Below are 23,883 nucleotides of genomic sequence, written 5' to 3' on the forward strand. Positions count from 1 at the left end.
TCACCCTCTCGCACCCCTCCGTCCTCGCAATGGAAACGAACAGGTTTTCGAGATTAAAAGAGGAGAAACAGAATTTTCAGGATTTCAATTCGTTCTCAGGACACGGGGCCATTGGGGTCGCGGATAGTTCTCATTTCGGGACTGTCTGATGCTTTCGGTGGAAATTTGTGTCCTCCAGTCGAATGGGGCACTCTATTTAATCCACACGAGTGTTTAGTTTCAGTCATCCTCGGTGCATTTTCCAAATGTGGAACAATTTTTCATTTTTAATCGAGGAAGGAAGATTCTACTTACATTGCACGAGCCATTTTGGCATGTGTGACATTTTCGCGAGTATGTACAGGGTGGGCTACGAAACTGGAACGAGTCATTTTTCCTAATTACAATCGGAAGGAGAGGTGGTTCAATCTCGAGGATCTGAAAACCAAAAATGATTCGGATCGCAATTCTAGCGAACGACTACGCTTTTCCTTGCTACCTCGTCTTGGGCACGTTCTCGGCGTCTTTCTGCGGCCCTTTCTGGCCCTCCAACATAGCGTTCCAGTCGAGGAAGAATTTAATTTCGTCCGTGGTGGAAATAACGCGTTTCCGTGGCCCGAAACAGGGAACCCAGAGCGATGTGTATCGGCGATTTGGTAAACATCGGTGATCCATATTTCACGGTCTATCTTTAAACGTCAATATAACCTCGTTAACCGTTGTGTACAAGTCGAAATGTCGAGCTTCTATCTGGAACGAGATCCGCGCCAACGGGATTTTACGACGTGTCGAAAAATTCCCGCCTACCGATCGGACTAATAATATTTAACACCAATTCGGAAACGACACGTTGGAATTCTCGTCGGGAACACGTTTTTAATCGATTTCGAATAATTTGAAAGGGTGACTAATATTAAAAATGATATCGACATTTTAATATTTAGTCGTGCGATCAAACTCGATTTAAAAAATACAATAATATTATTAATGACATCGTTACCAAGACCAACTTATATCTATATATTTATATATATTATCTATAAATTCATTACATATTAATTCATAAAATTAGACATATTATCCATTATAAAGAATTATTAATTTATTAGAATTATATCAAATACGTATTATGCAAATATTGCATAAATAACTAAGTTACATAATGACACAGCAAAACGATGACTGAACCGTTTAACAGCGTATTCTTGAAATCATTTTAACGAGTCCACGAGCCTGAAAAACGAAAAAGAGAAAAGTAGGTCCGATCAATTAAGACACGTGACTGTGGGACACGATTAATTACTCGGCGGAATCACGAACGGCCGAATATTTCGTGGACGTTCTGTCGTTCCCCCCAGGAGGGTTCATAAATATTGAACGGCCGCTCTACGCCCTCAAACGAGAATATCGTTCGTTTAAATAATGGATGCTCGCGCGACGCTGCGACTCCGCGAAAGAAAAGCCAAAGGATACGAGCGCCTCGAGAGAGTCAGGATAGGAAGCTCGTGATAAATCGGAATTCCTGAGCGTAATCAATTACTCTTCTGACTCTTGCCGAGATCCGTCTTCCCATCGGGGAATTATTTTGGTTAAATATTTTCATCGGAGCTCTCTTCAAAAGCTCCTGCGTTAAAGGGAAAATGGGTTGATTTAACGTAGACGAGAGTTTATTTATTAGAAAACTAGAATTGCAATTACGCAAAGTATAATATTTTATTTTCGTATAAAAGACAATTTAAGTAGTCGATGCCCGAGAAAATACTATTTCGCATTCTTCGCGTCCTGTGTATTTACTCGGGCGTGTCTGATCATTAACGACCTATTCCACTGTGGACAAACAGAATCCCAGCGAATAAACGAGGACGCTAACTCGGCGGATGCTTTCAACCTGGTCGCGCATAATTGAATGTAAAGAAGAAAGGAGGCAAGTACCGCGGACAATAATTACAGGAAAGATAGTTATTAAAAGTGTAATTTATTCGGCGGCGTTGAACTCGCCGCGCGAAGACTCTTCAGGGTACTCCCTCGATTATTATTTATAAACTTGTTAACAGTCTGTTTCGATTGAAAAGTTTACTGAATGTACTTCGAAGAGCGTATATTCTCGCATGGACTATTCAAAGCAGTACAGACTAATCGCTTAAAACAGCATTTGAACCAATATCCAATCGTATCAGTTCCATCTCTACTTTAGACAATTTACCTTTCGTCGAACGTCCGTAACGATAAATATTCGTTCTGAAAAACCGAACGCCCCTTCGAGTGTCTCGATGGGAATCGCAAAACGAGAAGTCTGACTGAGTTTCGTTTCCATTCCCTCGCGTATTTGCTCGCGAATTAACATAGCTGTGTCGATCGGACGAATCTACGCGAAAAAGTGCGCTCGACAGGTCGTGCCCAGCATCGTGGAAACGTACATCGACTCGTGAAACACGAGGAGGAACTGCGCCTGCGAAGATTTATCGTTGCCCGAAAGTATCGGTGGCGCGCGAGAGCCCACTTAATTATCGTCCTTAATTAAAGGTCGACGCGAGGAATTCGTTGAAGATGAAACGCCGCGACGCTTCGGGGGAAATTTATTCACAATTTTTCGCCGCTTCGGAAACGAGGGATGGTACCAGGAATTTTTTGTTCATTAGCTTAATCATTTGGTTAGAGATTTGTTGTTGTTACGTACTTTATGAATCCTGGGTTCAAAGTTGTACTACGAGGTCTCTCGTGAAAGACTTGAGACAACATTAAATGCTAGGCTTGATATATGTAAATAAATGATTCACTATAAATATACACATGGATAAACTTCGCTTATGCATGTATTTATAGTGACAAATTTATTTGAAAGCGTCAAACCTATCATTTAATTTAGACAAATTTCTTTAATGGACATAGAGGGTACGAATACTTATGAGACTGACTGTATCTATCAAAATATAAAATAATGTAATGAATTTAGGTCTTTTTACAGCACAATGTTCCAATTGAACAACGCAACGTCTGTCACTCCGTTTGCGTACACATGTTTAGATTGCCTTTGAATATTCAAAGCTCCATACAGTCTCATCCGTTCCAAAAAGCTCCTATCTCATAATGTAACATTTATTCTCGTGTCTGAAGAGCTTACTACAAATTCGCAGCCGATCAGCCCGCTGTTATTCGCGACGAAGGATTGTTCGTAGCGAGTAATAACGATAATAGCTCCCGACGAGATGCAGGGAGTTGAGGACTGATTCGGAAACGTCAATCTCTCTCTTCATTCTCGCCAAGTGGAAACTGGACCGACCCAGTAAGTCCAGTTGCACGGTTCGCGTCTTATCTCGCGTGTTAGCTTCATTTTCTCAGTGAAATCGATTGCTTGACAGATTTTGGAAATCGGAGGGACTTTGTTTCCTTCGATCTCTACTGTTTCGTACTTACAATTAGCATTAAGCACGATTGTATAATTCATGTAGAGGGAGCTCGAAGGAACTCTGATTCCCTCTATCTCTCTCCGGGTCTCCGCTCGCAGCAACCTCCTCGTGGTGAGACCTGGTAATCGCTATTACTCGCGACAAAATACTCTTCGAACGATTCTTCGTCGCGAGTAATAGCGAGCTAATCGGCTGCGAATTTGTAACGAGTTCTTTGGACGTAAAAATAAATGTTACATCATGAGATAGAAAGTTTTTGGAACGGTTAAGATTGTATGGAGTTTTGAATATTCTAAGGCAATCTAAATATGTGTACGCAAACGTGTAATCGGCTGTCGCGTTGAGTTGGAAATGGTATGAAAAGTTCCGACACCGACGTTCAGCGCGTTACTCATTCCGCATTCGTCACGGACTACGTTATTCTGATCACACGCGCGTCATTTGGCAGCACCAGTAATACCGGCGCTCGTACAACAATGTTATAAATCTACGTCACACGGTTACATAAATATTCGCGTTCTTTGCATTATCGAACCCGGTGCGATGTTCTAATAATATCGACAATATCTAATAAGCGTTTTGTCTGCGCCAGGGAATAAGTTGCTTCGTTAATAGGTGGACACGCAGTACGAGATACGAGGTGGAGTTCAATTAAATTAGTTTTTTTAAATTGAAAAGCCAGAGGCTTTATTTATCTTTTCGTACCACTTTACTCCTGCCACTGATATGTATGTATGCGCAATAAGGAGCAAGCTCGAGGGAGCTCGTAACCTCAGATTTGACGTTAAAGCTGCCTGCCGTCACACCAAAATCCCCGAACAGTAAATTCTACTTTGCGTAGTCGGAAAATTAAACCTAACTTCTCGTTGGAGACTTTCTCTGCGTAACTGACAGGTGTACGTACGTGTATTATTTTTTTTTTAATACTGTCCTAAGTTAGATGTTACCCCCGCGTCATGTATTACTTTCGATGTCTACGTAAGTTGAATTTAAAAACTGGAATAGATACATACGTAACATGAAACTTTAAAAAAATTGTTGGACATTGTACGTATTTATTGGATGGGTGTAAAGTACCTTTCCGTCAGTTGATCGCGTAACAGGAAAGTGTTTGATACTGCAAGGGTTAACAGTCGATTATACTATGCTCATCGGGGAGGCTGATCGATTGAGTCAAAATGCTACTTCCGGGAACGGCTCGGTAAATTTGTTACGCGGTGACGATTAACGAGCCCGCAACAGAGCAATCGATTCGCAACAAGTGTTTACACCGAACGGCCATTTATCGTTCTGGTGTTAACACCTCCTCGAAAACAATCAGCTATAACGTAGAGTTAAAACATCGACTTTGACGTGCAGTTGAAACAGCACTGACATCTATAAATCATAAAAATTATCGAACCATCTAGTAGTATCTCAATTCAAAGTAACAAATACTTGCTAGTTACAATAGCAACCGATTAAACAGTTACCGGTCAGTGAAGGTTGGGGACGAAAAGCCCTTAATTTTCCTCGCGAGAAACAAGCTCTTCAATTCCATTTAAACAAATACTCTTGACTATTTACAGTTTAAATCTCACAAGCAACGCGCAAAACATTTAGGACACGTTAAGACACAGAAATAGGTCTACACGTCTGCTTCGCGAGCGCGCGATACGCAACAAAAATGCTCGACATTCCGCGACTAATCGACCTGCCTCAAAGTTTTTAAGGGGACGCGTTCGAGCTCTCGACGAGAGGTGGGAACCTCGTGAAACTCGTCCGCGATTTATCGAGAGGGCGTGGAAGGTTCAAGAACTCTATTAGCCGAGAGAGCCTGCGGATTGATAGGAGGTCAACCCGATTTTTCTTCCCCATCCCCCTCGAGGTCAGGCTTACGCATCGTTCGCCCGCCAGCGTTTCTCGAGTTTGCATAAATACGCGCGATGGCCAGCTGTGTGCGGGAGCATTGGTATTTATAAATAAATGCGTCGGCCACGTGCCACGGGAGAAATGGAATGGCGTTTGGAGAGTGCCTTAACTCGACCAAGAAGCTTAAAACGGCTGTGACCAGGGGATAGAGCAGGCAGAGGAGGGATCAAGGTGGAAGGAACATGCCAAACGCGCGAAGAAGCGCCGCAAACGAGTCTGTTGCTTAATTTTCGTCGACGCTCAAACTTCGATGGATTCCGACGGAGACGAGTTTCAGAATTTTCTGGGGTTTCTTTCGACGTGGCGATCGATCGAAAACAGACGCTGCGAAAGAGTCGGAGCATTTAGTTTTCGGATTAACTGGCTATATTAATTTTACAGGGTGCGGCACAACTATTTGATCTCTTAATAAAATTCCATAAAAAATCGTGGTGCCCTTTTGGGGAATGGAAGAAATTTATTACGAAGGTCGTCCGTCAGAAATGACCTCTGCAACTGATTTTCTGCGTAACTTGCAAATAAATTCAAGCAGTGAGCGTAAGAGCCAGCTATACATTGAGCTTGCAAATTAATTTTAATGGGGGGTGGCCTTTTGAAGGACGGCAGAAATTTATTACGAAGGACCTCTGTCAGAAATAATCTCTGCAGCTGATTTTACGTGTTACTTGCGAGTAAATTAAAGAGCATAAGAATTAAGTCGACGGAAATATATTCGTAATAGAGTCTGAAACGAGTGGAATAGTTGCAACGAGTGGCTGGAATGCGACGCGTCGGTCGATCGAGGGGAGAAATAATTCTGTTACGCTTCGTCCTCGAGAGCGACCCTCGAGGTCCAACGGGGAGGAAACGAGGAGAACAACAGTCTTCTCTGCTGATTACAACCACCCAGGGACGTAACCGACTCGTCGTACGACCAACACGTTCACTGTTCGCCGAGTTTTATATAATAAGTACGCAGAAGCGTTCGCACCGCTTCAAGTGCTGCCTCCGAGCTACTAATATCATTTTCGGATAAATGTTACAAGACCCGTGTAGATAAAAATGTCCACTGAATTATCGAAGCTTTCGTAACGAATAGTTTTATATAAAATTATCGTCAATCGAACCGTTCTACTCAACGGTAATCCTGCGCGACAGTAATTTTATAGACTGATACATTATTCACGACGAGAGAACTAATCTATTTATGATAATGATATTCCATATACAGACATGATTTCTGTATGAAGATAAATAATTCTGATGTTTCAAAATAATAAAATGATCATGGATTTTTCGAGATTATTCGCGGGACATGTCGATATCGGTTGTTGCTTTCACTCGCCGTCTACGGGCTAGAGAAAACGTTCGTTACGCTTTTAGAAGCGTCTTTTTTTTACGCGAACGATCTTTTTGCTTCTCTCTATTCTTTCCTCCCTCACACAGAAGCGTTCGCGTTGTCGATGCACGCGCTGCCTTTCGCACCAATTAATGGGTCTCATATAGCCTGGCCTTCCACGAGGCGCGATCGACGATACCGCGATAACGAGTCGATGGAAATAACCGGGATTCGGATGATCTAATTTTGGTTCTATTTGGTCGCCTCGGGAAAGAACCTCTCGACGATTGACAGTGAGTTATTCCGCCGACCTGGCTGGTAAAAATTATTATTTTTTCAATATAGGTAGTTAAAAATGTACTCCCCTCGAAACGAAGAACGATTCGTCTGAGACACTCGGATCTATCGCTCGAAAATAAGGACACGAAAAAAATCATTTTGTCTTTACTTACAAACAGAAATAGTCTCTTCTTACGAAAAGAAAAATATGCTTGATGTTTGTCTCGATTATAATAACATCCTCCTAGGTGGCAAAGTAAACATCATCCTCTAAAATATTCTCTACTAAATATTTTCTAGTTAAACACCCTGTACACGTACATCTCTAAATTGTACTTCTGTTCAACGATTCATTAATTCATTTCTCTACGTCCTTGCGCACATTCCCTCGGAAATCTCTCGAGGTGTCAACCTCAGAATCTCACCCGACACACACCTCGAACGATTCCGTTCAATTGGTGCACGAAATCCGATTACAAGGGTAGACAAAAGAGCGAGGTCAGGTGCGAAATCCGACCTGGCAGCGGGGCAAGGTGCGTTCAGGTATCGAGGAGCATTCGAGAGAAACAAACAGATGAGAACGACAAGCCCGTGGGGTGGTTGGTGACGATCCGGTGGAGGCTGCGTACCGAAATACACTCGCACGGCCAATTCTCACTGGCACAAACGCGATTTCCATTGCACGTGTAGGCGACCACCATCTCAGAAGGTGGCCGCGCTATTTCAGGCGGGCCAGCCAGTGCCATGTAGCGAGACAGGTCCGTACGACGACTTTTGTTTACCCGCAACCCACCGATTTCTCTTCCAAAAAGATCACTGTTCGAAATTCAGGTTCAATCCTTGGCGAAACTGTACCAAACTCTAGCAGTAAGAAAAGACAAATGAGAAAAGGTCCTTGACCCTGCTGGAGAACAGATTTGAGGCTTCGAGCTATGGGAGGCTAGAGGCTACTAGGCTCAGCTATAGGGGGTTAGAGGATACTGAGCTCAGCTATGGAGGACTAGCAGGTACCGAGCTCAGGTACAGAGGTCTAGATGGTACTGGACTCAACTACGAGTTCGTATATTCGAGTCTGAGCCTAATTTTGTTCGTATAAATGAGGTTCTACAATAATAGAGGTACACAAGCTATCCTCTTCATGAATCCTTCACCATGGACCTCCAAGCTCGGTCATGGTTAAGATAATAGAAGTTACGGAGGTTACATATTATAGGTCTCAGCTACGAGTTCGTATATCCGAGTCTAAGCATGATTTTGTTCACATAAACGAAGTTCTATGAGTCATATGTCTTAGTACTATCGAGCGCCATGCGTGGAGCACGCGCTCGCTGTTCCTCGAATATCGTTCGATCATCGACATCGATGTCTATTCGATCGCTATCCGTCGCGATCATGCAACGACTCACCCCTGCAATCGATTCGTAAAGCTCGTATCTCGTAAGCTCGTCGAGAATAGGGTCGCCTACTAGGGTGGAGGGAGAATCCCAATTTTTGATAATCAAGTGGAAATGGAGTACAGGGTAAAGAGAGTAGAATAAAATTCCTTCTATCTCTGATTCGCGGTAGGCCGAGAAGATTTTCTGGTTATACACGGGCGGATGGAAAAAAGGCAGACACTGGCCGTAAATTTTTCAGCGGCGAAATTCATCCGATGATTATTTTTACACGAGATGCTCCCCTCTTCTGGTGTTCGGGCACTGGTAATATCCAGCTTGCGTTGAATTAAAATTTGCACCTCGACGCCTCGGATATCAGTCAGAAAGGGTGCTCACCCTCGTAACACGTAGGAAACAGGTTGAGCTAAAAATTGTCCCACCCTTCGTTCAGCTTCTCGAAAAAGAAACACTGTCTCGAAAAACAACATAATCCCGAAACGTTCAACGACAATGTCCTCATCCGAGAATGTACCTTCTCCTCGAAGAAGGGGACGAAGTTCGTCAATGCACGGCTCTAGAGGCACGAAACTCGACACCACCGCGAAGGAAATCCACGAAGAGGCGTCGAAGAAACGAAAGTGGAACGAACGTTCGGTTCCTTTAACGATAAAATAACAAAAAAGAGTCGTACAGCGATCGGTAAAAACTGGAATCGAAACAAAGTCGGGAAACGGACTACAAAAGCGAGAAATTCGATACTTCTTGAGAACGAGCTCCGCGAAATGGAGCAAGCGTCGAGGAGGAGGAGGAGGGTGAGGGGGGGGGGGGGAGAGGAAAAAGCCGAGTCGACAGAAATTCAATAACCAGTAAAAGTTTCCGCGAGTGAGAGAGAAACGCTCTTTCGCTCTTTCGTCGCGCCAAAAGAAACAGACGGCGGGCAGACGGGGCGTCGCGAAATTAGATGCTCGACAATAATTAATCTGGGTCGTTGGAAGGACGAATTGATATGGGTGCACGTTTTATTTTTTTTTTTTTTTTTTCGACCACGAGGACCACTTTCCCGCGAACGGTGTCCGCGTGGCCTGTATCGCGACGTCTGCCCCGAAGTCGTTAAGAACCCGGGGACAGCGAGACGTCGTCGACGGGACTTTTTGCCCCGAGGCGTCTCCGAGAGACGAGCAAGAGTTGACCTGAATAGCCGAGTCTCCGTTGCTACCAGCGACTTTGATCTCGATCCCCTACGCCACGGGACACTGCTAACCGACAGCCCCGATTTTCATCGAATCTTGCGCAAATGTTTACCGATTCCAGCTATATCACGTTTTATTGCTGCTACTTTTCAACTTTGGCGATAGATCATCATCTGTATCTAACATCAGAATGCATACTGATGTTAGATACAGATCTGTGATGTTAGAGGAGAAAGAAAAAAATTGATTTATCGATACAATTAGCCTCCTCTTTAAACCTTCCTCTCCTCCAGTCGGGCCAAAAGCTGAACTCGGTCGGACTGATCATCACCCAATCGTTATAAATAAAAATTAATTTGATTTTAAAAAAGAAGTTTTTTTTTTTTAGTGAGCAATATCCCTATTTGTACGTGACAAACGCGTTTTTAGGTGGTAAGGTCGGATCCGACCCACCTAAGGAGAGGAGGGTTAATCGTCGGTGAAACTTGGAGCAAAAGCATTGTTAATAATTGTTTTAAGATTAATCCCGCTTTTAAACCTCTAATATAGGTTGATTCTATTTTCCACGGAGCGATTAGTGTAGCCAGGATGATCGATTGGATGCAAAACGATCTATCACATGTGCCGTCGTGTCTCGATAATGAAGCGGAAAATAATTAATAACTAATAACGATGCCGTCCGAGAGAGCACTGCTGATTAATGGTGATGTCACGGATAAAATTCTGCGAATATATAAACGCGATTCCTCTTTTTCTCCCAAATATTTAATCTGGAAGACACGCACCGTAAATCGAATATAAACGAGACACCCTGCGTAAACAATCGAATCCATTCTCCGTGTAAAATGACTGCCAATTACCCTCGGGCCGTCACTAAATTCTCCAGAATATTTTGAAGGCCCTCATCTTCTAAAGAAGGCGAGCAAATACAAGCGTTGGCGCCGAATTGAACTCGAGGCGCGAAAACGAACCGTCGATGGAGGATCGGGTAAGTGGTTGCCGAATCGATGGCGAAATTAATTAAAGGTGGAAAGAGGGAGGCGCGTGCTTAGACTCGAGCGTGGAATTTCGTGGACTCGAGGCTCGCATCGGCAGTCGAAGCGTGTCGAGAACCACGGCGTGACCCACTTGCTTAAACGCCTGGCGAAATAATATTCCGCTTGGAAGGGAGTCAGCCGTTTCCATACGTACAGTCGGCTGCAATAATGCCCGTCCGCAGACTCCATTTCCCTAGCCCTCTCCCCTGGCCGTGCTTTTCTGAAACGAGGCTGCTGCGCGATCGATCAGCTGGAGACGAGCCTCCCACCTCGCTAAACGCACGATAGATCGCCCTGTATCGAGGGAGACGTGGACAAAATCTGTGGCGCTGTCTAAAAATCGCAAACAAAGCATTATTCGTCTGTAAAACGATTTCGACGAATTCTAATGAAAAGTACGAAGGAAATGGATAGGAAGTCTGATCTACATACTAAAAGACGATGGAGTCGTCGAACGTATCGATAGCTCGTAGTTCTTCGCATAAAGAGGGAAATGCTTCGTTTCCGTTGCAAACGTGACACTTTTTTAACGCTTTGCGAATACAAGAGATTTTGATGTTTATTGTTGGTTGAATAATGGAGGGGTCGGCGCAAAGTGGAAACGCTTTCGAGAGTCGCGACCACTTTGTTGATCATTGCCGACTACTGAAAACTGCTTGTTCGACGCATGCTTGTGTTCCGGCCAGTAACGAAATACTTTTTCCAAAGAGGTTCGCGTAACATAACAATAAAACTAAACGCGAAAACAGTGGAACGCGAGGGCATGGAAATAATACGTGGACTGCTAATTTCATGCATTTATGGCGTACGCGAATATGGCAAATATTCGCGATAATAGTATCCAAAATGCATGTCATCGCCCAAGAGGAAACATTAATATTCATATATTTATGTATCAAATATATTTTAGATACATTTTGCATACATTTCCATATTACCACACGCCATAAATGAATGCAATTGACAGTTCGATAGCATGCAATATGTGAAAGAAAACGGAATATACGTAAAAACTCTGAATACGAATATAGCCATTGAAACATTTGCGATTGGCTAGCCAAGATGAGAAGGGAAGGTAAGTAAAAGGCGAATGAGTGCGAGACGTGAGTGCCTAACGTTCAACAAAGACTGAAATTCTTCCACGAAACACCGGCGTGGTCGTTAATGACGCGGTTTTACGATCATCGTCCATCCGGTTACATCGGCGGTCTGCAGACGGTCTGCGGTATCTCATCGACGAGGAATTTACATTTTCCCCGAAGAGGCACTCACCCACACGTCTCTCAGGGCAATTCCATCCCTGTAACACGTTTTGTTTCGCGCGTGGACCGCGTGACTCAGGCGGGACATTTCGAAGCACTGTCACGTTTTGGGTAGAAGTAATGGACCTTGCTACCAAGTGCATCTCTCAGTCACCGCTAAGTTCCACGCAGCAAATCTATCAGCAATAATGTTTCTTTAGGTTTAATTTCTTTGAAACTCGAAGAAAGACTTCGAGTGGAAAGGGTTAATGCAGACAGTCCCCGATGCTCCCTCGCGAGCCAGTGACCTACACAGATTAAATTCGTCGAGACGATCTCAGGAATAACAAGGCGGGAGATCGTTTCAGCGATACGAGAGTGATTAAGGTCAACTGATTAACGGAAGGGTGGTCTTTTTGCAGGCACGTATCAAGGTCAATGGTACCGCGGGATGAGACACGGATACGGCGTGAGAGCCAGCGCCCCGTTCGGTTTAGCGAGTCACTACAAACCGTCGAAGCAAGTCAGGGCTTCTCTAACATCCTTGAGGAGCGCGGATGGCGGTGGACCGACAGCCCCGACCCCGGAACCAACGGACAGAAGGGATCGTCGGGTGGACGACAGCAGGGGTGGTTTCGTGTTGAAGGCCAGGAGCGACGACCCTCCTGCGCGGAGGAAAAGCCTCACAGAGAAGTCCTTGAAGAAGGGCATCCTCTCGGTAAAACCTACTTTCGATCCTGTCATTAACACATTGTTGACCGGTCACGAGTTGACTCGTGTTTGCACCTGTATCATCTATTTCAGTTTATGAAACCCAGGACGACATAAAATATTGCAAAAATATTGCTCATCGTGTATGAGAAATATTTCATTTAAATTCAACGACATCAAGTCGCTTCTGTGTAAAATTGGCGGCCAACAGCGTGTTAACACTCCCTCTTCCCCCAATCAACGAGCTCGCGCGTCGATTCGTATCCTCTGCCTAAAACTGAATCCCTCGCGATGAACTTTCAAGCGCGACAGACGTTTGAAGGATGAAAACAATTCCAGGGTCTAAAAATCCGAAAACAAAGGAGCACGGGCGACCTAGAAAAGCGCGGCACCGGGGGCAGTATTAGAAGCAACGCTAGCTCGGCGTCGTGGATGTCGACGGAGAGCTCGCAGAGTCAAGCATCGGCGTCCGTCCACACGGACAGTAACGCGTCCTTTGTCATCGAGGTGAGTCTCTTTCGAGTGGTACAGTGGCACTGTAACTAGAGTCCTTTTATACAAAAACTTTTGTTCTCAGGACGAACAGATGGACGCCTCCGTGACCGAGACCTACCTGGGCGAGTGGAAGAACGACAGGAGGACAGGCTTCGGTATATCGGAGCGCAGCGACGGGCTGCGCTACGAAGGCGAGTGGTTCAACAATCGAAAGTACGGCTACGGCGTGACGACGTTTCGCGACGGCACCAAGGAGGAGGGCAAGTACAAGAACAACGTCCTGATCACCAGCCAGAAGAAGAAGCACCTGTTCCTCATAAGATCGGCAAAGTTCCGCGAGAGGATAGAGGCAGCGGTGAACGCTGCTCAAAGAGCCAGCAAGATCGCTCTTCAGAAAGCCGACATCGCCATCTCGAGAACAGCGACAGCGCGCGGCAGAGCCGAGCTGGCAGACATCGCCGCCGAGCACGCGAGAGAGGACTCCGAGTTGGCGCAACAAACAGCGAAGCAATTCGCTCCGGACTTCAGGCAACCTGGATTGGAGAGGTTACGGAACAGAGAGATACCAAAGTACGTGCCGCCTCCTCAGGACACAGTGCCTGCGAAGAGCATCCTTCACAAGTCGGCCAGCGCGGATCAGCCAGGTTCAACGAAGGGTCCCACCTCGACGGGCGAGCCGACCTCGACGACGGCCACGTCGGCGACTTCCACCGCGAGCAACGTGATGCAATCGATCAGGAGGGCCAGCATGAAGCCGCAGAATCAGATGATGCAGAATCAACTGCCCCAGAACCAGATGCCGCAGAACCCCCTGCCGCAGAACCAGCTCACGCACGATCAGATACCGACTCAGGTGACTCCCGCTCAGCTCATCAACCAGTTGCCACTGAGTCAGTTGAATCAGACTACCCTGAGCGATCAGAACCCTTACCAAACGCAGTACCCCCAGCCGATGGCTCAGAATCCTCTCCAACAGGGCCAGTATCCTAACAGTATACCGAATCAGTATCAGCAAATGGGCCAGTTTCAGGGTAGCCCGTACGCCCCGCAAAATCAGTTCCCTGTTCAGGGTAGTCCGTACGGTCAGCCGCAGTACCAGCCTATGAGTCCACCTCAGGCCGATCAGTATTCGTATCAACAGCAGCCGGTTAGCCCGCAAGGCTACCAGAATATGCAGGCTTATCCGAATCAGCAGGTGACGAATCTAATTCGATTGTTTGCGTTTTCCCCCTTTTTCTCACGATAATGCCCCGAATGATCACTCATCGACGTCCGCCTACTGACCAGTGTTGTTTTAGCCCCCCGATACCTAACCGTTAGGGCGCACGTGTTCCCGAAGGCTAATGTCCCAACGACCACGGTTAACCAAGGAACTGCTTCGTGACTCTTTTTACGCCATTTCGTTTACCTGTGTCCCTTCGAGGGACACAAAGATTAAAATCGACTCTATCCCGTCGTTGCAGACGATGCCGAATCAGTACGGTCCAGGACAAATGAACCAGTACAATTCGCAGCAACTTTACGGCCAGCAGCAACAACCACCGCCCCAACAACAAACGCAAATTCCACAACAGTACCAACCTGACGGGGACCCGCAACGACCACCGAGTTCAACGAGTATACGAAGGAATAGCAGGATCTTGACACCTCAGGATCGACCCGGCACCATTGGGCAAACGCTAAACGACAGGTCTCGAGTTAATCAGTCAAGAAATTAATTGAATCGAAGATCCAAACGCGATACAATTCAAGTGGAACCTAGAGTCGAGTTCTCAGAGGCTCTAGAGGTCGATGGTTTCACTTGCATTTGGAAACGGATCGCTTCCTCGCGATTTCGAACGGCGAGTATTTAACTGGATGGATTTCGATTTATCTTTTTACAGATTAGACCATTACAAGAGGCCGCCCAGCCGCGACAGTTCCGTAGACCGCTACGCCAGAGCGCATTCCCGGTTGACTGGATCGAGACAGCCGTCCGTCGATAAAACCATCACGAATCCGCCCCAAGATATGCTCGACAGGTGATTAAAGCGTTCCTCGACTTCGATTCAAAACTGTTACGCGATCCTGACATCGTGGATTTTCAATTTTATCTCGGGAAAAGGACTCTGTGGTTCCCTAAAGTAACACTGGCATACTCCACGTATACGCCAACAAATGAAAACCCTTCATTCGATAACGATAACGATCCCGATTGACGCGTCATCTTTGAACGCAGATCAACGAGAGCACCAAGCGCGATTCGCTCGGGCACTCCGCTGAACGGATCCGTGGTGGGAAGCGGCAACGCGACGCCGACATACGCCGCCTCGACCTCCAGCCAATTCGAGGGGGCTCTGCTCAAGAATCGCGGCCTTGGACAGGACATCCTGCCGAGCCAGGGACAGCCTAAGCGTACAGAGAGCCTCTACGTCACTCCCGGACGCGGCTCGATCGCATCCGGTGGTGGTGGCGGCGGCGGTGGCGGCGGGGGCGGTATGCCGAAGGTGAGTTTTCCTCTTTTCGTAGTTACTATCAACGATATAGGTATTATATTTATATTCCTTTTTTCTCTATACGTCACGCAACACCATCGTCCTGGCACTTGCGTCACGAGCCTCGAAAAAGGAGTTGCGAGTGTTTCGGATCTCTCGACGCGATGGATAAATATTTTTATTCCAGTTCGAGGATGGGTAGTTTAGACTTCGACGGACGCCTGCCTCGGGCCAGACGGAAAACAATAAATTGAATAAACCTTAGACTTAGACGGTTTAGACGACGCTCTTGTTTAATCGTGAACTTTCGCGAAAGCTTATTCATCGAATGAACAAATGAAACGGTGTAATTAGGCTGATTTGATGAGACACATTCGAAATCAAATCTAGAGAATCGAGTGTTTTTTTCCTGTAGTTTTTAGGATGTTTATAGAATGTTATGCATACCATTCAGGAGACCTGTACATTTGGAGATTTATATTGCATTTTCGACACTTTTGTTTTCATACATGTCTAGCACGCGTAAATTTTCCCTTTGACTGTCAACCATGACTATTAATATCGTATACTCTATGTTTGCAACTTTGTACCCCACACGTTTATCGTAACATGTATCTTCCTTTGTACATTACACTTTATATTATATTCCAAAGAATTTCACACCCTGGTTGTGACACGTATTTTAATCGAACGCATTACGCGCATTCCTCCCAATTACCACGAGCGTCGAACTATGCGAAGGATCCAAACTCGTAACTTCTTTTCCGCCCGGTCTCCCTTTAGTGCATCATTTAGGCGTTTATCACGAGTCTACTCACCAAAGTTTCCTCTGTTCGCCACGGACGGGTCTTTTCGGCGAAACGGGCGACGAGACGGTTTTCCGCGGAGTGTCGTACAAAAATACCCCCTGAACGTTAAACAAGATAACAATCGTTCGCTGTTACTCGTTCATTCACGCTTCCCGCGAGAACACGGTTTACGAATTTATAGCCACCTATATCTCGCGGTCGGAGAGAGAATTTTCTCACGAAAGGAAATACCATCGCGGCGACGTAATCGTTCAGCGAGCCACCTAAACCGGAGAATTTCACCGATCACGTAGGCCAAATGCTTTTACCGAAAACTCCCGACGGTTTCGCAGATCTGTGTCTGGACCATTCGATTCCTCGACTCTGCCTCGTCATATTTTCTACTAGCATAGTAGTCTACTAGCCTAGCGAACGTAATTAGGTGTGCACTCCCGCGTTCCGATTTTCTCCACGATCGGCATTTCTCGTCCAATCAAAGTCATTAATCGCAAGAATCGCTCGATCGTCGAGGATGAAAATCGAAGTCGTTCGTGGCTGAAAGCGTTCAATTTATTAAAACGTTCCCGAATTTTATCGCGTCGATACTCCGTAGTTATCGTAGAAGCTATATCTTTTTCATTTTTACTTCCGCAATTCTCTATGATAGAAGGTTAGACGATACCGTAGTTGTTTTGATATGCATCGTTTTATAGATATTAGCTGTTTATTGTAGTTATTTCAAGTTCTCGACGAGGACTTGGCCAACTAGAGATCAAATTCTCGATGACTTTGTCGATATACGGTGAATGTAGAATGTATTCGTACACCGATCCATTTCCCAAACAAATTTTTGTGTAAACTGTACCCACTGTAAACTCAGTAATGGTACTGTGCACTGGCTAATGAAAAATTCTTTCTAAACATGGACATTTCTTGAGAACCATTCTAATAAACTAAACGCTTGGATCATGAACTACCTCTATTTTTAATTCTCCGTCTCACGAGCCTCGAACATCCCGTCGACCAAGGGTATCGAAGGATCGAGCATTCCGCAGGACCACGAGGACACCATTCTCCAACGTCTACTCATCTAACGTCACTGATCCACCCCCTAACGCGTCTAACCTCCCTAGCACCGATACGAATATTAATCACCTGCCCACCCTCCTCGCCCCACAATCCCCCCAACCCCCGTTTTCTTTATCTGTATCTTTTTCTTCTCTGTCGATTTGTCTGTCTCTGTGTAACTGTGTGGCATTTTGTGCTGTGTTCTGTGCATGCCATCCCAGGACGCAGGCCGGACGGTCCCCGCCTTCGCCGCAACGCCAAAGGGCCGCGCAACCCTATGAGTATAAGTATAATAATAATAATGTACACACTGCGACAGCGAGAGTAACGAAGCTTGGCGCCGCGTTTCGCGATCAACGAGAGCCGAGAGACGGTTCGCGAACTGGATCCTGGATGTCTCAGCGACGACAATGGGGATGAAAACGGCTGGTGCGCCTGATAACATCGGGGCGGGGAAAGGGGGACCGGAACAACATTAACGGGGCTGTTTAATAAAGCTAATCTTAGGGATTGAGATCGAGATACCTGGTGGATTTCACGCGATGTACCTTAAACACTTGCGTCCGTGTTTCATTATTTTAACATTATTTTTTTGTCTCGTACTAATGTAATTTAATTTTTGGGATTAGCTCGGACTACAATTACTATGAAAAAAATATTTAAAAAATCCATATAGTGTAGTTTTCGAGGAAAACTGGTCTTTCCTCGTGTGTACAAGTGACATTCGCCCTAAACGGTAGTGTCGGTAGTTTTTTTTAAATTTTGTGAGCAAATATAGAGACGACCAGTTCTTGAATTTTTGACAATTTCAGAGGCGTAATCGCGGATTTAACGCAAAATGTAACTTCCTTAACTTCAACGCAAACGAAAGGCCAGAATAAACTGCACGAGTTTGCTGTAATTCGCTATGGTTGCATAAATACGGGCGCAAATGTGCGAGGCTCGCGCAGCTATGTGCCCATGGCACACAGAGCTTAATGTCGCTCGGGATGTAACGTTGCCCGTGTAAGCGAGCCAATTTCGAAGCTGCTCGGACGGTAAGCTTGTTGACTGTGAAATCCAGCCCCGACGAGCCATTAAGGTAAACTTGCAACGTTCCAGAGCCGACGTTGAAAGGTGTATCTTGTATTCGCCGGAGAATCCAGGGTCTACTCCCGTTCGAGGCTTCGGACAGTCTCTCGAGCTTCGACGAACCATTAACCAGCCGATCGGAACGCTCGTTCCTGTATACATTCCCGAAAAAGAAACTCGGAAATCAGATTTTACATAACGCCTCGTTATCGAACGATGATGTTTAGCTAAACGCCCAAGTCCAGACCAAACCGACCCAGCGTTTCAGCAAAGATTACGTTCGCGCCAGCAGCAAAGACTGCGGACCGATCAAACCCTCGCTCGAATGTTTGAAACGAGACTCGTTGCGTTCTATACAGGGTGGCCAACTGAAAGTAAGGCGATTCCATATGCGACAACGAGTCGAAAATGTGGAATGAATATTTTTTGTTTGACCTCGCGATCTCGAGGAAATTGAAAATCTGTTGGATATGGACCTTTTTTGTATAATTTAGAATCCACCCCGCCCGGTGAACAAATACAGATGCTTATTATTACCAAATAAGGATTCCATAGAATTACTATTAAGTCATTTTCCAAGATGTTGTCACGTGTTGCATACAGACTACCACCGCAGGCTTGGCGATTAAGTAATGTGAAAATCAACTCAATCGACCAAGCAGGCGCACATATCCGACAGATTTTGAATACAAGTTCCCTCGGTAACCGAAGTAGCTACAATAAAAATGTGTCCCACGTTTTCGATCCATGTACGCATGAAGAACACTACGATCGTTGAGATACCCTGTACAGGGTGACGGTTTAGTCGACGGGCATCTCACAGTTTACACAAACGTCCGTGGTCGACTCGCGGACGGAAACAGAGACCGGAACCATTGTTTGGTATGCGCCGAAGGAGAAAATATTTTCAGATCGACACTTTAGTCTCGACGGAGCGGTGCGCGCCAGACCAGAGCTCCTGGCTGAGGCTACAGAAACGCTTCGAGGCTCGAGCATCGGTCGAACGTTCGTTTTTTAAACAGGCCGCGAAGAGAAAAAGAGAAAGAAATTTTTTCTGGGCGTTTTAGCTTGCGCCACTGAAAGCTATTCCGCGAGTGAGAGTACCAGACCTATGGATCGTTGAAATATTTGTAGGAGAAGGTTGCTCAAACGTTCTCTGTAGCCTCGCCCCGGAGACTCCGATTCCCAAATTTCTCACGGCGCGCATCAGCGAAGACAGAACTCGTACCTGGTCGTAGATTGTTATTAGCTATTACTTAAATAATTCGCGTTGATGATCGACGGACAGCTAATCCTTTCAGCCCTAATTCAATGCTTGCTTGGTATTCCTAAAGTAAAAATACCTGTTCGAAGAAACTAGTGGAAGAAAGCAGAGGGGCGGTATTAATTTACTCTGCGATGCTATACCTGTAGAGAGGAACTGTGCAACCCATGAAAAATGAGAGTTTAAGTAACTCGAACGCTTAGAGCAAGTTCAAACCTGTTAGGTCTTTACCAGATGATTGCCACAAACAAGTTAACAGCTACCAACTCTTAGAAATGACCGAAACAAAAATGAACGAGTAATAATGGAGTACCTAGCTATAGTATTTCAGAGTTAAATATAAACGACAGAGGTCAACGAGCCCAGACTGGTATGGAAATGATTGCCTTCGGTACAGCATTATTGGAGGCTGAAAGGGTTAAATCGAACATGGGCATTGAACATGGGCATTGAACGAAGCGAGCGACGTTCTTTCCGCCTTCTTGTCAGAGACAGACGAAATTATTTTTTTATGGGAAGCACAATAGAGGTAGAAGAGCGGTGAACGGAGATTCGTGAGAGTTTTCGCGGTCTGTATTCGATTTGTTGGTATTGCAATTCACTCGAATAATTCCATGGAGGATGGACAAACAACCGACTTATTCTATAGACTCTCGTTTTAATAAAACACCATTTAAATCTGCCAACTATTCGCCGTACACTGGGAATTACATTTAATTGCGAGACGTTTCGCTAAATTAATTTATTCGATATGCACAATGGTGTCCTTGTACTTCGAATCGTTCCTCCATTCCCAGAATTACAGCGAAACGCAATATCGAACAAAATTACGACAGACACGAGAGAAGTGCGTGTCCGCCATGGGCAAAATTTTATTCGAATAATGCATAACGAATAAATCTAACAGCATGATCCATTCTACGATTACGATTCTAAATTTTATTCGATGTGGAATGGATCCCTAACTTTTTTCGTTATTCGATTAAGAATTTTGCCCTCGAAACAGAGCACTCGGCGGGGCAAGATTTTGGAACGCTTGCGCCGTTTAATTTCTCTCACACTTTTCTTTTTCTATATACGACATAGTCCTACCCTCGATGATCGATCGAACAAACGATCGAGAAACGGGCACGCACGTCTACACACGCACAGAAATGATTTCAACTTACCGCACGGGTGTTACGTCCAATAATTAAACAAAGTAACGTGATGATGTTACGTCCATTAATTAAGCAATTCGAGGAATCCGAAAGGTAAGGTTCGCGTGCGGTGTGGAGGCGGGGACAAGTCTTTTTTGCAAATATTTCTCACTCTGTTTCTCATCCTATTTCTAACAAGCTTTCAACCCTCTTTTCTCAAACCCCACTAATCCCCACTTCTCCTCTTTATCAAATTCTGAAGTCCATTCTGAGATGGGCAAAAATCTCGAATAACGAGTAAAAAACGCGCAGCTTTCGTTATTCGTTAAGTAATTAGTATTTGATATGTCGTACTTGAAGTATGGAACATAGTACTACTTGGCCTCGAGAAGCTGCACCTTCTTTAAATCCATCCTCGGAATTTGATCAAGGTTTCGAACTATCCTCCTGAGTAAGGATAGTTAAAAAAAAAAAAAAATAGAGAATATCAAATAAAAGATGCTCGTCGAAACCACATGTTCGATAAACGACGATAAATTACTACGTTGTGTTTTTGTTCGTCGTCTGTTATTCGAGCAAGGTTTTCCCCATCTCCGAGTTCATTTTTCGTCCGCCATTGTCGGGTGGTTGATCGTCGGAACGCATTCTCCAACCCCTTCGACAAAGTCACGTGCTCCTGTCCATCGTTCACGTCGACATCGACGAACTTAACGTGGAAAATCTCTATCCTCCACCTCCACGCCGCTTGTTTTTTCCTGTTTTTTGATCAGAGACATTATTTTTCTAACGCATGCTTCTATGACGTAGCGTCACTCTGTAAAATCTATAATGTATTGTACCAGTTCCACAGGATGGGATACTATTATATATGTATATACACGCATACACGTTATACAGGATGGACCACGTAAATTGGCACACCTTTGGAATTCAGTTTAAAATTAAATTCAGGAATTCATCATTCCATGAAAACAACCAATTCAGTCTCGATAACCAACAATTTATCGACAACGTTTCGATTTTATGCATTGAGTTGTCTTCGATATCTGTGATAACAAAACGGAACTTCAATTTCTAACAAAAGAATTACTTGACGCAAATTGAACAGGCATTGTTCTACGTCTGCGCTTTTGTACTTCGTCGCGAATAATTTTTTCATTTAACCAGGAACAATGAAAATGTTCTGGCGCACCCATTTGAACGGTCCACCCTGTACGTATACACATTCCGTAGAAATAAGTATGTAAAGACATGTAGTGTGAGATACTTAGGTCGTAATACTGTACAAACGATCGACGACGATAACCCTCTCGAGATCGAAAGTTGCACGACGATAATTTTTTATTACATCACGCATTACCAACCTTTCATACCTTGTTTCAAACACACCGCGAAAGAATTTACTACTCTACGGTAAGAGAATTAAGCAAGAATACTATTTTTTTAGCACTTTTAAAAATTTCACCCGTAATTTTAGTCGCGACGAAATCGAGTTGCCCCGAGCAGCCACTTAAGTTTCACGCGACTTCGGTCATATAATTGCATATTATATATATATATACAAAATATAATATATTGTATATTATATATACTATTATATATTATATATACAATTATAACATGCAATTTTTATAAATGAGTTGCTGCGAACGTTGATCAAAGTTTATCGAACCAAGGAGCGCAATGTTTCTCGACGGGGTTGATCTTTGTTTTAGACAAGAAGCACAAACGTCGGTACCAAATGTGCATTATGAATACGTAACGATAATACGACATATACCTCTATAAGCATTAAATTCCACGTCGAAATTAAACCCGACGAGGGAAAGTATTAATCTTGTGCATTAGGTACGGCCCAGTCCACTGACTTCTCATACAGGCACATACATGCACGCATACGGGCATAAATATATCAGGATTCTCTATTTTAATCAAGATTTTTCACAGTACAATTACGAAACGCCTTTCGTGCGCCACGTTGAATTTCTTAAATATACGAATACAGTAATCCCTCGATAAAGCGACGCTGGTCGAGTCCACTCGCGTCGTTACATCGAGAGAAGGTATTTTTTATTCTTGCTGTAAGATTCTCATCCTTCATATATTTGCTAACATTTCTCGAGCCATAAGAGATATTGAAAAAAGAAATGTTCAACGCAGAACGTTATGGTTTCCGATGTTCTATGGTACTGTGATAAAAGATTTAAAAATTCAAGCAGTGGCGGGAGACATTTCTCGGACAAACACTGTTTTAATCGATACCTTCGATCTTGTCAAGTGGATCGATCGATAAACATCCGTTGTCAACCAATCGAATCGAGGGATTGCTGTATCACTAAACAAAATTACTACTCTTCGCTGAATTCTAACTCATCGCGTTGCTCAAACTATACATCCGATGATAATTAAGAGTTTGTACGAAAATTTGTATCTCTTTCTAACGGGAACGTGAATCGGAGCTTTTTTTACTCGACGGTGACTCCGGAGGGGCTTATCTTCGTGTTGGTTCACTCGCACGAATTTTTCGATTCAACGTGGTTGCAAATTGTACCTCAACAACGGTCGTGCCTAAAGAAAGGAAGAAGCCGGACGATCACGAGATAACCGAGATAACGGTCGAATGGAACCTGGAAACATTAGCGATACTGTAACGATCTCGCGGACAAAGCTCGGTCGGAATTGAATTCTCTCCCTCAAGTTCCTCGAACCTTTCAAACTATTTTTTATGCAGAATATCGGATTCGCGGGTGTGACGCGGAGCTGGTGTCGGGATTGTACAAGTGCCAAGCTTTTCGAAAGTGTCTTTTACCGAGAATATGGGATGCAATACGATTCCATGGAGTACGACGCGAACGAATTCCGTGATTCGCGACAATTAATTTCGAATCCTCTTTATCCACAAGCAAATCGATCGACTCGTCTCGATTCAGGAATGTTTTCGCGTTGGATAAAATCGCGAAGCGCTCGAGTTTCGTTCGCGGCGTACTCGGTGAGGCTATAGAAACGATTTACAGAGACTTTAAACGAAATATATAGCGAGATTTCATGTATTTTAATATAAAGATGGTTCGTAGTGTTGTGTTAGAGACAACAACAAAATCAACGTAGGGAGTTTCGTCTCACGCTAGAAGAAAG

General features: G+C 44.6%; 1 protein-coding gene across 1 annotated transcript in view; it reads left to right on the forward strand.

The window, feature by feature from the left end:
- LOC128878556 (junctophilin-2) overlaps positions 1–23,883 on the forward strand; it is a 52,886-nt gene that overhangs the window by 19,994 nt on the left and 9,009 nt on the right. The window contains exons 4-10 of the mRNA XM_054126843.1: positions 12,161–12,456; positions 12,789–12,956; positions 13,027–14,139; positions 14,408–14,634; positions 14,828–14,965; positions 15,163–15,430; positions 18,573–18,672. Coding sequence (XP_053982818.1) covers positions 12,161–12,456; positions 12,789–12,956; positions 13,027–14,139; positions 14,408–14,634; positions 14,828–14,965; positions 15,163–15,430; positions 18,573–18,672 — 2,310 coding nt within the window. The remainder of the gene's footprint in view (positions 1–12,160; positions 12,457–12,788; positions 12,957–13,026; positions 14,140–14,407; positions 14,635–14,827; positions 14,966–15,162; positions 15,431–18,572; positions 18,673–23,883) is intronic.

Source organism: Hylaeus volcanicus, chromosome 6, assembly GCF_026283585.1.
Source record: "Hylaeus volcanicus isolate JK05 chromosome 6, UHH_iyHylVolc1.0_haploid, whole genome shotgun sequence".
Classification (NCBI taxonomy): domain Eukaryota; kingdom Metazoa; phylum Arthropoda; class Insecta; order Hymenoptera; family Colletidae; genus Hylaeus; species Hylaeus volcanicus.